This window comes from Eleutherodactylus coqui, chromosome 3 (genome assembly GCF_035609145.1).
Source record: "Eleutherodactylus coqui strain aEleCoq1 chromosome 3, aEleCoq1.hap1, whole genome shotgun sequence".
Lineage (NCBI taxonomy): Eukaryota > Metazoa > Chordata > Amphibia > Anura > Eleutherodactylidae > Eleutherodactylus > Eleutherodactylus coqui.
The window spans coordinates 119,484,920-119,501,181 of record NC_089839.1 but is presented as its reverse complement, the minus strand read 5'-3'; the positions used below and the strand labels follow the sequence as shown (position 1 = coordinate 119,501,181).

The 16,262-nt window shown below is 42.8% G+C and overlaps 1 protein-coding gene across 1 annotated transcript in view; it reads right to left on the bottom strand.

The window, feature by feature from the left end:
- The window catches only part of GGPS1 (geranylgeranyl diphosphate synthase 1), a 36,604-nt gene that overhangs the window by 3,325 nt on the left and 17,017 nt on the right, over positions 1–16,262 (bottom strand). The window contains exon 3 of the mRNA XM_066596007.1: positions 15,849–15,919. Coding sequence (XP_066452104.1) covers positions 15,849–15,919 — 71 coding nt within the window. The remainder of the gene's footprint in view (positions 1–15,848; positions 15,920–16,262) is intronic.

Genomic DNA, 16,262 nt, shown 5'->3' with positions numbered 1-16,262 from the left:
TCTTGAGACCCATGAGGCAGTGAGATAAACTGCACAGGGACAAATTAATAGCCCCTGGAGCCCAACAGCTACCGGCCAAAAGACCTAAACAACAGAAAAAACGACCCGGATCTGTCCCAGAAAGCAATCAAATCATAAAGAGAAAAGTACAAAGCATACTGACAAAACATAGCAGAGAAGCTGGTTAAAACGCGACATACGCCATACACAGATAATTGACGGCAGGAAATAGCAGATGCACCTCAACATCCAGGAGTAGAGTCATTCACCGGATAACCACAAGCAACTAAAAAGAGCCCTATATCTCCAACACCCGAGCAGCACTATATATAACAGCGTACCAGCACGTAATCTAATTACATGGAGGAGTTTGTGGTCAAGATGGGGAGAGCTAGAGCAAAGCAAAATGAAACACCAGCCTTGACCACGGCTAAAACATTACCGGAAAAGGAGATGACGCCTTACAAAAATCACCCCTCTATGCCTCCCTCACCGTTAGACCAAGAAAATTTATTATCTCAAGACGTGACAACGTTAGACTACAAGGTCTTAGCGATTGAGGTGGCAAAGCTGATTGCACCAGACATTCAAACTACATCGGCAAATACCGTGGCTGGCACCTTGCGTGAACTCAGAGATGCGATATCCCAACATGGCAATTGACTAGACGTAATAGAATATGATATGGAAGCAATATCCTCAGAGCAAAGCGTTAACACCAAAAACGTAGAAAAACTGATACGAGACAATAGACTGCTTTGGGACCGGCTAGAAGACCTAGAAAACAGATCTAGACGCAACAATCTAATTATTATCGGAATCCCAGAATCCTACTTACAAAAAGACTTACGCCAACTATGTGAATCTACAATTCCCAATATTTTGGGGATCACCCAAACATGTAGGATTGAAAGAGCACATCGCCTAGGCCCCGACAAACATGCTGTAAACTCAAAATCTAACGCAAAACGCAGCAACTAAAGTACGCCCGAGACCGACAATAGTAAAATACCTGGACTTTACAGACAAATCGATAATTCTGCGTAACTTTAAGAGTCGCAATAACATACTAGAACTCGAGGGCCACAAAATACTAATCTTTACAGACTACTCAGCAGAAGGGCAACGCAAGAGAAAAGAGTTCTCCCCAATATGCTCAGAACTATACAAGAAAAAAATAAAGTTTGCACTATTATACCCAGCAATATTAAAAGTGTTCTATACTAACGGAGATACTCTCCTTTTCCATGATCCGAGGAAAGCGGAACAGGTACTAACCTCCCCAAACGCAAGAAGAACACCTGACAAACAGAGGAACCACTCAAACCTGACGACAGATGAAAATAACCGCGGACAAGCAGACAACCCAAACCACTCGCCAACAGCAGAAGAAATGGCAACAACTAGAGAACCACTCTGCAAGAACACAGCAACGTCTGAACCACCCCCATGAGATCGTGAGCACGAAAACACACAAGAGACATTTCAGAGACATTTCAAGGGCAGAGAAACTTTGATCTAGATTGTTTGACACAAAGAGAACTTTAAGCAGTTTCCAGATATTATAGTTGAAAATATTATAGAATGTAATAGAGCAAGACAATATAAAATGCTGGAGCCGAAAGAAATAATACATTAATGTATGTAAATAGCGGACTGGAACAATTTCCATTCTATTCCACCACGTGATCCACGAGGAGCAAGGAATAAGAAAACGACACAGTCGATATTGCACAACTGCAAGTAAATCTTGCCCTCCCAAGCTGCTCACGAACTGGAATTGAAGGAAGTCAACTTATGCACTCTTCTTAGAGGGTTACGCAAGGCGTTGTACCCTAAGGGAGAAAGCATAATATTTCCTTCCTGGTGCCCGACTAACTGCATCCTAATATTAACCATTGGACGCGGTGGGAAAGACACCAGAGATAAAGGAAAAGTTTAATAACAGTTAGAAAGCTAGAGTTCATAAGTGGGGGCTCGTTGATGTGACTAGGGGAGAACGCCCCACGCAATAGTAAGACAGAAGCACAAAGCAACAGAAGATGAAAATCATAGCGTGGAATGTTAAGGGTCTAAGATCACCCCACAAACGTACGGCTGTTCTCCGACACCTCAAAAGACTTAAAACAGATATAGCACTACTCCAAGAAACTCACTTAACTAAAGAAGATTTTTTTCCGTATGCGAAAGCTCTGGGTAGGGGGAAGTATACGGATCTCCATCAGTGCAATCAAAAGCAGGGGTGCTGATCCTTATTAGAAACGGCTTAAACCTTGAAGTGACACAGAAGGGAGGATTATAAATTTACACATAAAAATAGGAGCGGAGAGATTTAGTGTCTATAGCGTGTACGGGCCTAACACAAACAACAAACAATTCCTAACAAAACTATCAGATAGACTGCTTACTGACACAGAACCCCATAAAGTGGTGGGAGGGGATTTTAACGCGACAATTAAAGCATCAGAAGACCGTCGCAACCAAAACAGCAAGGGAGACAGCACCAGACACCAAGCCACCAATTTAAAAAACTTCAAACACAGCGTTGGACTCAAAGATATCTGGAGAAAACTCAACCCAGAGGGACGGGAATATACATATTTCTCACATGCGCACACCTCATGGTCTAGAATAGACTACGTATTCACAGCACCTCAACTAGCTACAAGAACATCTAACATCACCATAGGCAAAATGATAATCTCGGATCACGCACCTGTGATATAGTCCTTGAACGAGAAAACACCAAGGGGAACGGATTACATATGGAAATTCCCAACATTTCTTGTAGAGGACGAAACATTTTGTGCCCTATTAAGGGGGTGGTGGTTGGAGTATATGTCCGATAACGAACCACACACAAATAACCCCCAATTGCTGTGGGATGCGGCTAAGGCAGTGATAAGAGGCAGAATAATAGCCTACGTAATCTCCCTTAAAAAGAAAATCAAGGACAAAATAAACAATTACAGCAATCAACTACGGGAAACATATACCCAATTTCAGGGGAAACCAAATGAAAACAACAAAAAACAATGGAAGTTAGCAAAAGAATCCTATGAGACATGGCTCCATAAAAGAGAACAACTGCTATACACACGGAAAGAGGCGAAATTATTCAAATATTGAAACAAAGCAGGGAAAATAATGGCAAACTTGGCAAGGGGACCGTCTCATAGGAACAATATAGAGGGACTAAAAGATAATCTGGGGAAAACACAAAACCACCCGCAAAAAAAACCAAAAAACCCAAAAAAACAACCAAATAAAAAAACAACCAACTATTCTTTGATTTCTACTCAAAACTTTACTCACACACGCAGATAGACAAGGGTCCAGAAATAGACAATTTTCTAAGCATACACTGGCCCACAGTGTCAGAAGACCAAAAATCAGAGCTAAATGCGCCCATAACTAGAACAGAAATCAAAGAATGCATATCAAGCTTGGGAAATAAAGCCCCTGGCCCAGACGGCTACACAGGTGAATTTTTCAAAGTACTAAAAGACCAGACTGCCCCGATACTGGAATCCCTATTCAACGAATACATGAAAGACAGCCCCATCCCTTCTGAGATGAATCCAGCACACATCAAACTGCTACCCAAACCGGGAAAAGACGCAATAGGCGTAAGATCATACAGACCTATATCTCTAATTAACACTGACCTGAAACTGATGGCCAAAATTATGGCTAACCGCCTGGCGGGAATTATGCCCCAATTAATATCCCCGCTACAAGCCGGTTTCACAAAAGGACGCTCAGCCATCACAAATATACGGAAAATACTGACAGTATTAGACGACATTAAAATACACCCTCTACTCCACCCCTCACCAGCCTTCCTGGCAATAGACGCAGAGAAGGCTTTTGACAACGTCTTATGGCCTTGGCTGAAAACAGTAATGGACAAAATGAAGTTTGGGGGCTCCTTCTGCACTTATCTATGGAACCTATACTCCACACCACAAATATACACACCAGGTTTCCTATCACAAAAATTCCCTCTACAGAAAGGCACCAGACAAGGGTGCCCCTTATCACCACTCTTATTCAACCTAGCAATAGAACCCCTGGCAAGAACCGTGGAAGGCTCCACAGAGATTGAAGGGATCAAAATTGGAAACAAAACAATTAAAACCATGCTATTAACTGACGACATCCTGATAGCGCTAGGGCGACCACACATAGACTTGCCTAAAGTCTTAAACTTATTGGGAATATTCAAGAAAAAAAAAATCAGGGTTCAAAGTCAACACCACAAAATGCGACTTCTGTATAGGAAAAAAACTGGATATCGCGCTCCTTAGGAAATGCACACCCCGGTCAGCAAGTTGTTCTGTTCCACTACCTTTAATCCTGTACAACGCGTTTCGTCTAGCGACTTTTTCAAGTACAAGTCGCTAGACGAAACGCGTTGTACAGGATTAAAGGTAGTGGAACAGAACAACTTGCTGACCGGGGTGTGCATTTCCTAAGGAGCGCGATATCCAGTTTTTTTCCTATACAGTTTACTTGATTATTCAGCGGCTCTCTGGATAGAGAGACGGCAGGATTCGCATAGCTCTCCCACAGTCTAGCCCAGTGGGATATAAAGGACCTCCGGCAGGACTTATTTCTCTACAGGCTCAACTGGATCTGGGGTGTTAGTGGAGATCTTAGCCAAGGTCTCTGCTATACACCGGGTAAGTGGAAACACCATCTTAAAGTGCACTTATAACAAGCTGTGTGCATAAGCCTAATTCTCAGGAGCGCCACCCTAATTTTTTCTTTTATTATCCACAAAATGCGACTTGATAGACATCTCACCACGGGGCCAACTGTCAAACACAACCAAAGACTACCCAGTAAATATAGTCAAGAACAGTATCAAATAATTGGGGATACATATAGGAAAAAGACCAGAATCAATATACTCACTAAACTACCCACCTCTGATAGCCAAAATAGTTAAAGAACTAGAAAAATGGAGCAATTTACCACTCTCCTTATTAGGCAGATCCCACCTAATCAAAATGATTAGCTTCCCAAGACTGTTATATCCACTGCAAACAATACCCCTGTTACTACAAAGACGAGACCTGGAAAAACTCCATAAAGCGTTCACGACCTATGGTCAAGAAAAAGGCCGCGCATCGCACTTAAAAAATTGATGCTCCCTAAAAATGATGGAGGCTTAAACTTCCCAGATATCAGACTGTATAATATAGCAAGCATTATGAGACACTCCCTAGATTGGCTAAAGGGAACCAGCAACTTCTCCAATTACGACCTTGAAGCAGAGCTATTCGCCCCATGGAGCCTAAATGCACTTCTGCACACCAGCTTCTCCAAACTCCCGATAGAAAGTAAACTCGGTCATGGCCAAAGACGCCATAGCAACGTGGAAAATAACCCGTAAATTATACGACTTGCCATTTAAAATTTCTAAGCACATGGAACTATGGAAACACCCTGAAATTAAATAAGGCAGAGAAAATAAAATGTTCAAAATCTGGCAACACAACGGTATCCAAAAGACCCAACATATCATGCACCCGGACATCTCTAGATATAAGAACTTCAAAGAACTGAGTGAAGAGTATAACTTACTGCCATCCCACTTCCTCCCATATGCACAAGTGAAAATTTTTTTACGAAGTAGACTAACTGATGCTTCAAAAGAGGCAACTACTAACCCCATAGACATCCTTGCCAACAACCGCACCTATAGAAACTCAATCTCAACGATATACTCTAGGCTCAGGGAAGTAGGTGGGAAAGACAAGGGCCCGAACACATTTAAATCATGGATCCGTGAACTACAAGACCCTGATTTACTCGAGGGAATAATAAATGGCTGGAACTCCGTAAGAAAAGTGATACAAAACGAAAGATCGAGGGAAACCTATTTCAAAATAATACACAGGGCAATATACAGATTTGACAAACCCCAAAACTCCAACGGTCCGACGAGACTGCAAGCATGCCCAAGGTGTGCTTCACCCAATTCGAACTTTCTGCATGGCATTTGGCACTGCTCCAAAATCAAAACATTCTGGATAGAGATCCAAAAACTGATACAAGACATAAGCGGACAACCCCAACCTCTACAACTAACACCACAAACACACAGACTACATATAATGCCGGACCAGACAAAAAAAACTGCAATAACCCACACCATACTTTTGATCAGCAAAAGATGCTTACTCAATAACTGGCTACAAGCCGACCCACCGGGGGTAGGAGAGGTCATACAGCAAGTAAAATACCTGCTTAGAATGGTAAGAATCGAAATAGAACGCAAGGTGGAATCTCAAACCCCAAGGTTTTTTGAGAAATGGAGGGAATTCATCAAAAAATTCCTAGACCCCACCGAAGTCAAGGAATGTATGATGCAATTTACTAGCACTACATGGTACTAGTCAGAAAGATACGAACAGATTAGGAGTATTGGAGGTGTCGTGAGAGAAGCCGAACACAAAAGATCCAGAGTATAGAAAGGTAGACTGCACTGAAAAATTTGATACCATCAACGAGTCCCAACAGTTTAATATTTAAAGGGGTTGTCCCGCGCCGAAACTGGTTTTTTTTTTTTCAACCCCCCCCCCCCCCCCCCCCCGTTCGGCGCGAGACAACCCCGATGCAGGGGTTAAAAAAGAACACCGGACAGCGCTTACCTGAATCCCCACGCTCCGGTGACTTCTTACTTACCTGCTGAAGACGGCCGCCGGCATCTTCTCCCTCGGTGGACCGCAGGGCTTCTGTGCGGTCCATTGCCGATTCCAGCCTCCTGATTGGCTGGAATCGGCACGTGACGGGGCGGAGCTACACGGAGCCCCATTGAGAAAAGCAGAAGACCCGGACTGCGCAAGCGCGTCTAATTTGGCCATTAGACGGCGAAAATTAGACGGCAACCATGGAGACGAGGACGCCAGCAACGGAACAGGTAAGTGAATAACTTTTGATAACTTCTGTATGGCTCATAATTAATGCACAATGTACATTACAAAGTGCATTAATATGGCCATACAGAAGTGTATAGACCCACTTGCTGCCGCGGGACAACCCCTTTAAATGTTTTTCTAAGAAATTTAATAAAGTTACAATACAAGAGAGAGGAGACAAAGGAAAAGGTAAAGATTATACATGAGATTAAGATAAATCTAAACCATCAGTAAGATCATAAAATAGAATTCGCATAAGAAATTTTTCTTTTTGCAAAAGCAAGTTTATTGGAAAATGTTTGTACAAATTGTAACCACAAAGATAGATACAGTAGAAATGTACACTCATGTTTGTAATCTATGAAAATGCAAATAAAAAGAGTTTATAAAAAAAAAAAAAAAAAAAACAATGGTGAATTTTCAGGAAGCATTTTTTACATATTTTCTACACTTAGGATGGCACAGAAAAATGGAAAAACGAATAGTGATGGAAAACTTATTACCAGTACGGCTATATTCACATGAGCCCAAGCCAATACTAAAGAACTTCCCAGAAAACTTTAAAATGACCCCCCCTCCCCCCGCTTTCTACTTCAGTTCACAGCAAGGTTCATGGGTAGAACCCTATCCATATGTATAGATGTTATTTACTTCCTTAAAATTTCCATAAGGGATGAATAAGGCTCCGTTTACTCCAAGCAATTTATTACTCACTTCAGCAAACGACAGAGTTTGCTAGTTCACTTGTGCAGCATATTTATACAAGCAGATTAATTGTTCGCTCGTAAATCGTACGATTATAGTTCAAATTTGCATTGATGCAATGTTTTTGAACAATAAACGTTCCATGTAAAAGGGCCCTAAAGCTCATGGAACAGATTCCTGATGGGCATAAGGGAAATAACATTAACCCTTTGACAGCAGCAGGGAGACTAGATAACATCTAGGAGCGGGACTACAGCTTGGATCGCCTTCCTACTGGAAGGCAAGTGCTCTTCTGCTTGGCTATCAGGCCTGCGATGCTTACAGAATGTATTAGGGGGATGCCAGGGAGCTACTTTATGTATTAACTTGCTCTCTGCCCGTGAGGTGGATACAATCCTGGTGGAGACTGTTCCCCCTTCTTTGGACTCTGGAACAAAGCAAATAACTGATGAAAGCCCTAGTTAACATTGATAGGGGGGTCCAGATGGGACGAATTGCCATGGAATTTACACGTTAGTTACAGTAGCAGAGAAATAGATGAGATTTTGAAAATCTTGTCCACAACCTGCATAAATAATCTGTACAGTACAAAACCTGTGTAGAAACTGACATGAGATGCGGAATTAAACTCCACAGCATGTCAACTTTATTGCAGTTTCCACTGTGGAATTCAACGGTTCTCAATGAGGGGGTGAATTCCGTACAGGAATGCGCAATAAAACCCGCTTCAAAATCCACACCAAAAGCGTGCAAGTCTGGAGGCAGGCTTACCACTGCCGATCTGCAGTACAATGCCCGCTGCAGACATTCCACTGCAAATTATCAGCCCTGTGTAGATCCAGCCTTAGTGTTCTGGAATACAGGAGGCAAAATGATCTTGCTTTAATTTCTTCTGCTTTCCTTGGCTGATGTAATCGCAAACAAAATGGCTAGTTAACATGATAAATCTCTTATATGATCATCTAGAGAGGTTCAAAACGGATGCTCCTAAAGTCCTGATAATGCCTAGTTAATGCCCCAAAAGGGGAGAGGAGGGTTTAAGACAAAGCTGCAAAATACTGAATTTTTGTACTATAGGATGCCCCCCAGGTTTACACAGCAGAAAACAGGAAAGAAATAGTCTACATTTTCTGTCCATTCAATGGCGCACATACAAATATTTCCCCTATTACAATTAGAAAACCACATTACAAACACAACACTGTAGGACATACACATTAAGCACAACTGCTACTTTTACACTATACAAACATAGCTCTGCTTCATACAACCACAAAGCTCTGCTGCACACACCTAATTCGCAATTGGCTTTATTAATGCTAATAGCCCCTTTGCGGTGCCTCGATCATCTTACTACAGGCCCATTCTTCTCCCAAGACATGTCCTACTGCAGGCTCTTTCATATCTACTATTGCTGCTCAGCAGACTAAATTCTAGTGGGCTCATGTAGCCCTCTGATGAGGTCACGCCCATGTGACCAAACTCGTGTGGGAGGAGCCATTTATAAGTTTGCTACGCAGTGCTTTTGCCTGGTTGTTGTGAGCTGCTGTAGTAGAGAAGAGCCATGATGGAGCTTGCTAAGATTGGTAGTTTCTTGGACTTCTTATCAGCAGCTGCAAGCATCTACACTGTTTACTGGAAGACCATCAACTTGAGGTGGCCACAGCTGCAATGTTCTGTGGGGACTGGGGGTGAGGGGGGTGAAGGGTCTTCTCTTCCTGCAGATGCAATACTCTGCAGTGCTGGGGTCATCGCATGCACTAGAATTCTAATGCTATACATAGACTGAGGGCTCTGAGTGCACTGCGATACAATGCTCTGCATGGCCTGGATGCAAATCTCTGCATGACCTAGGGGTTCTGTGCACACTGAGATGCACTTCTTTGTGCATGGCCTGGGAGCTTTTGGGTAAACTTGCATGCAATGCTCTGCTTGCACTGGGGGCTCTTGGATGTCATGTTGGGCTTGCACTGGGATGCATTTGGTGAAATCTATGATAAGATCGGCAACAGAAATCCACATGTAAAACGTGCACGCATTACTGTAAAATCCACAACAGATTTTTCCGATGTGTGGGAGACGCACCCCTCTACCAGTGTGTTTCTCCCACGCAGGCTGTACCCAGCCTACTGACACTGAGCCAATCTGTTTTAGCTTAGTGTCAGTAGGCAGCAGATGTGGGTCTTGCGCTCCTGATATGTTCTAGGTTTGACAGTAGATAGTCCTCCCAACTACGATACGAAGGAACAGTGATTAGAACGTCACACTGTTCCCTCTCACTCACCAGTGGCTCGACCGCAAAGAGGAAAAAAGACCTTCAAAAGTTCATACCTTTCCAAATCTACCATCTACGGACAGACACATCGAAGCTCTTGCCAAGTCCTCCTTTGTGGCAGCTGGCTCTGACCTCCACCCAGCTTTTGTGGACACATGGATCTTTAAGGCTATATCTCCCTGGTCCAAAAAAAACTCTGCAGGGGCATCCTTTCTGGGGCCCCAGTCAAGGAGTTAGCAGATCTTGCTATTCAGATTGCCCATGCCCTAAAACCTCTCTGCTCTGCATCATTGGAGTCTACCAGGTGTTCTTCCCAAGTTTTGGGCAGCATTGTAGCCATTTGCAGAATTATGTGGTTCAAGGCATGGAATGCCAACACAACTTAAAAACAATCTCTGGCAGGGCTTTCATTTTCTGGAACCTACCTATTTGGCTCCAGGCTCAACTAACGTATTTGAGGCCATTAGTGGCAAAAGCTCCCTCCTTCCCCAGTCCAGACCCAAGCAGACAAACTAGGGCAAGAAGCCTTTCCACTTTCAGTCTTTTTGCCAATACGTCTCTTCATGCATGGAGAGACCATCTGCTTCCCAGGAGAAGAGGAAACCAGCTTTCAAACAGTGGCCCTCTTGGCAATCTCGCACCCAATTGGGCCACACCTCCATGCCAAGGGGTCTCCTCCACCTGAAGGGTAAATTCCTTTACTAGGGTTGGAAGACAACTCCTCTTGTCCAATAGCTTCTGGCTATCGACCATCAAGGAAAGAGTCTGCTCAGTTCACTGGGGTGTGTGTGTGTGTGTGTGTGTGTGTGTGTGTGTGTGTGTGTGTGTGTGTGTGTGTGTGTGTGTGTGTGTGTGTGTGTGTGTGTGTGTGTGGTAGTAGTTCCCTTCACCACATAATTCAGGGTTTCTGAACACCTCTCCATCAATATAGTGGAGCTCAGGATGGTCTCTCCCTTTGACATGTGCTCCTCACAGGGCATCTGATGCAGATCTAAAAAGATCATGTCATGGCATATATCAATCACCAGCAGGGGTGCAGCCATGAGGGGGGCAGCTAATATCTTGTCCTGGGTGAAGTGACATGCTCCTGCAATCTTGGCTGTCCAAATTCCTGGGGTAGACAACCAAGTGACAGATTACCTCAGTCAGCAGCAAAGGTACTTGGGAGAGTGGTCTCTTCACCCTGACATTTCCTGTGGGACTTACTAATGCTCAAGCACCCTGGACATAAGCTTCATGGCCTCTTGCCTTAACCCCCTAGTGACGGCCCAATAGTGTTTTTACGTCCTGCCATTGCAGGAAGTGTATGGAGGGAGATAGCGCCGCTATCTCCCTCCATACACCGCGCGCGTCAGCTGTTTAAATGCCGCTGTCAATTCTGACAACAGCATTTAAATCTACCGAACAATGGTCGGGGGTCCCGTACGCCCCCCCACCCCCCCGAGGTGAGATCAGGGGAGCCGTGCAGGTGTCATGGCAGCCGGGGGCCTTCTGAAAGGCCCCAGGTCTGCCTTAGGAGACTGCCTATCAAGCCATCCCCGTGGGGTGGCTTGATAGACTGCCTGTCAAAAAGCAGTATGACGTAATGCTTAAGCAATACGTCATACTGCAGGAGCGATCAAAGCATCTGAAAGTGTAAAAAAAAGACAAAAACAAAAAAAAAACCATTTGCCATATTTGCAATAAAAGAATCTAAATAAAGCAAAAATATGTATTTGGTATCGCTGCGTCCGTAAAAGTCCGATCTAGCAAACTAATGCATTATTTACCCCGCACGGTGAACGCAGTCTGAAAAAAAAAAACACGCTTTTTTGGTCACCCAGTCTCCAAGAGTTACGATTTTTTAAAAGGAGGGAGGAAAAAAACGAAAATGGAAAAAAAAAGCAAAAAAGCTCCATCACTAAGGGGTTAATCACAAGATCCTACAGTTAGTATCTATGGACCCAGTTCTCCCTCCACTTCAACTCCTGTTGCAGGTGGCTCATCCTTTACCTCACTAGGATATAGACAGTCCTATATTAGAATGCTAAATCCTAATGAACCAAAGGGATCAGGTCCTTCTACCCACTGGGATATAGCATTCTCATAAAAAAGACCACTAAGATTTAGATACCACGATTGCCGCTCTGTGCCTGCTGTATTCTGAAAAGATGAGCGGTACCAGGTCAGTGTACTTTCAAAACTTCTGTTTCTTCCACATCCCTAACAACCCCCCCCCCCCCCCCCCCTCCACCAAGTATCTGCTGAGCATTTGTTTCGCTCCTGCATATATCAGTGTTAGGGAGAGAAGTGTGCAGCTGCAATATTGCAATATGTATGGCTGTATACTTCTCTCAATGACTCAGCACAGCACGTTGTCAAATCATAAAGGAGGCAGTCAGGGGTCCGGTTCTGCCAAACCTCCTGTCTCTGGAGTTTAAGAAGCAAAGATTTTTTAGCAGCTAAAAAGTGTGTCTTATAGTCCAGAAAATATGGCACTTGCTGCTCCAACATACTTAAACCTAGCTGTACATTGAGCTGATATCTAAATTTTCTACAGGAGTGTTCAAATAAAAATCAAAGGCCCTGCACTAGAAAAAGTACAGTTTTTCTGAAAGTCTGGTCCCTTCGAGAAATTCCCCACTTACCCCACCAGCTATAACATGCTGTTTTTCTCGCTTTGACCTGGATACTCTGAGTGCTGGTTGGAGTCCCTCTTGAATAATTTGTGGTGCCCATTTCCCACTCAGACCTGTACTACACCCTTTGTTGTGGCTGAGGTGTTGCTTTTTGCCACGTCAAAGACTGCATCTCCCCAGTTTCCAGCCGTGTATGCACCATACTAAAGGCCCAGTATTGAAGACTTAACATCCAGATTTACCAGTGGCTCCATGTGGAGTCTTACACTGGTCAGCAATACTTCCATTCCCAATGTCACATTCAACCAGGACACGCTGGATCTGTCACCTGCAGATATCCCACAAATGACAGCAAACAGTGTCAAAACAAAAACAACCAAAAAATGGGGAACAGTGTCCCTGGTATAACACAATGAAGGGACCTGCCTGTCAGCAGGGCGATCGTCCCAATAAGGTCGGCCCTGACCGCGTGCCTCAGCCCCTAGTTGACCCTACATGGAAAAGGAGAATAACACCAGAAGCAAAAATAGAAATGCAAACACAGTACTTAGCTCTGAGATGTAATAGGTAACAGAGAGATCCAGGACCAAGCTCTGACTGCTAGCCCATTCAGAGAGAGACTGAAAATTTAACAGCAATTTAGCTCAGTGGCAGGCCAAGTTTAATAGCCTTGATAATTACCCACAGGTGCGACTAAGCACCTGTGAGTTACACCTAATACCACACCCATCTGAGCCAGATTATGTAGAAAAATCTTCAAAATCTGCACCAGACTATCAGCAGGGCAGCAATCCCATAACCCCCACAACACTCAAATATTTGAAGGAAGAAAGGTGCTGCAGGTTGGAACATGATCTGGGTGTCTCATCTCCCTGTCCCAAGGGCAGGAAACAAGAGGAAAGAACTGAGGTGAATGGGGGTGTCCCCTTTTTTAAAGTCATCAGGGTGGTTCCCATTTCCTGTCTGCCAGTGACAGGGATCTCTTACTGGTGGTGTTGTGGGCATAATTGGAACAAAAAAGAAAAAAACAAAACATACAAAACATACCATCATGTCTATGAACCACATGCAGACCACCTAAAGTCTTAAGACATCTAGCTAGTCTGCATAGTTCTGCAGAGAAGTTTCTAAACTTCCCTGCCAAGCCTGTTATTGCACAGAAATCAAGTAGCTGTAGGAGGAGAGGGGAGACAGATTTGAGGCAACTGGTCTCCCCATGAGGGTAGAGCCTGTTTATTTCCATCTTTGCCTTCTTGATTGCTGTGTATATGATGCTCACTGAGCACTGTATATACAGGTCATGAAGCGGCAATGTGGCTTACTGCTGCAATCCCAGTGATCAAGTAATCCCTGGGTTCCAAAAAGGTGCAGGAGGCGATGAATCTTAGGCCCAGATCAGGTCTTCAGTGTATTTCACGTGGCTGCGTTTCCCTATAACTGGGGCCAATATGTCTTCACCAGTTGTAGGGATTAAAAAAAATAGTAATCAAAATCAGCAATTAACCCTTAAAGACACAGCCCCTTTTATTTGTGGGTTCTCCTAAGCACCTTTCAGAAAATAGATTTTTATTTTTCTGTCGACGTAGCGGTCTGAAGGCTTGTTTTTTAGTGGGACAAATTGTACTTTTCAAATGGTACTATTTAATGTACCATATGATAATGCACTGAACAATTTCTAAGTGGAGTGAAATGTGGGGGGAAAAAAAGCAATTCCACCATCTTTAGAAGCTTCCTGTTTTTTTTTCTCCCTTTCCCTTTACAGTAGACGCACTACAGCAAAAATGACATCTTCATTTAATTGTTTTTGCTGTAATACTTTTAAAAATAAAATCTTAAAATCAAAATTTGTTTCAATCATGTCTATCATGGCTCTGAGTCAATTAAGTATATTTATTTAAAATGTTCATTTTTTTTTTATGAACTATGTAACAACGTCATTTTCATCCATGATGAACTGTGGATATCAGCAGGTGAAACATCTAGGAAATTTTCTCTAGCAACTTTTGAAATTGTCATAGTACAAATTAGTTCAGTATAATTTATTGTCAATACATTCCGGTTATACAGGATCTCTGAAATGATCAATTTCTGACTGTCGACTATCCTTTTTTGGTATTTGTGGTAATTTGTTTATGACCTGACAGTTAATTGGGCACACCAGGGTCAGGATTTGGGACTGGGTTGTCGCTTTCACAGTGGGTGTTGTGTAATACAGCGATCAGTATAGGGCCTGACAAGGGGGTGATAGTACCTTTTTAAAATACCAAAAACCACTAATAAAAGCCATGTTTTAATTTTTAAACGCTTAGATATTTATTCTATGTATTTTGCAATCTTCTGGCCGCAATAGCTTTATCTTTACATTGATGGAATTATGCTCGTTTTTTGCAAGATGAACTGTGGTTCTTATTGATTCCAATTTGGAGTGCATATGACTTTTTGATTGCTTTTTTTTATACTTTCTGCTTGAAGACAGAGTGATCAAAAAAAAAAAAAATCGTAATTATACAGTTGTGTATTTTTTTCCTGATGATGTTCACCGTGCAGCATAAACAAGTTGTTATTTTGGTAGAATGGACTTTTATGCGGCAGTATTTTTTTACTTAGATTTATTTTATGTCCCTATAAAAGGGACATGAACTTGCAAATGAGAATTGCAGTAGATGGCATTTCTGACGCCATTCTATAGAGAACAAGCCACCGTCCAATTCTCATAAGCAGATAGACGAAGGACCGGGGCTGCCATGACCACTGAACAGCATCTTGTGATCTCATTGCGAGAGGGTTATTCGGGACCCCTGAATGCTGATTGAGGCATTTAATTGATCAAGGCACCTGGACCAGCACAATTAAATAGGAACAAGAGCGGAAGGGACAGGCTGCAACCTCTCTTTAAGGCTGCTCTCATACAGCCGTTTTTTCCCGCGATTACCGCTCCCCTTGTTTTCAATGGAGCCTGTCAGACAGCCGCTCGACTTTCAAGTGGAATCTGATCTTTTTTTCGGCGTTTAGCAGACTTCATGCTGCGGCTGAAAACAAAAGTAAAACGCGGGAAAATGGCGAAATTAAAATCACTGCGTTTTGCCAAACGCCTCTATGACGGAGGCCTTACTCTATGTATTTTTGTTTTTTAATTAAAGTATTTTTTTATTAAACTTTTTCCACCTTTTGCATATTTTAAAACATTTTTTACATGCCTTTGCTTTCCCCTCCTTCCCTCCCCCTCCCCCTCTCACCCCTCCCACCCTTACTCTATGTATTTAAGAAGTTTTTAATTAGGTTACTGGAGGATGCAAAATTTCACAAAACGAAAACCCATACCTGTGTTTTATCTTCTGGAACATTTAACCAGTGGTTGAAAGCCTGAGACAACTTAGTCCTGATCTGCTTACCTAGGAATACAAAACATTGCTGTTATTATTGGAGGCCACTGATCCTAAAGATTGAAATGTGAATTTGGGGGAAATTTTTAAATAAGATCCTAGTCAAACACTCTTCATACAGTAATAAACTGTAGCGCATTGGGCCCTAATTTTGGCGTGAGAAAAACTAATTTTATTAGCTCTAGTTTCTGTGATATACAACAGGTGGAAGTATGTTATTTTAACAGCTTTAGAATGATACATTTTAATTACATATGCTAACAAAATAGAAAAAGTGTATTAGAATTTTTTTTTAAATGACAGTTACGTTTTAAGAGTTCTAAATTGATGGAAGAATTCCTGTCAGGCGATT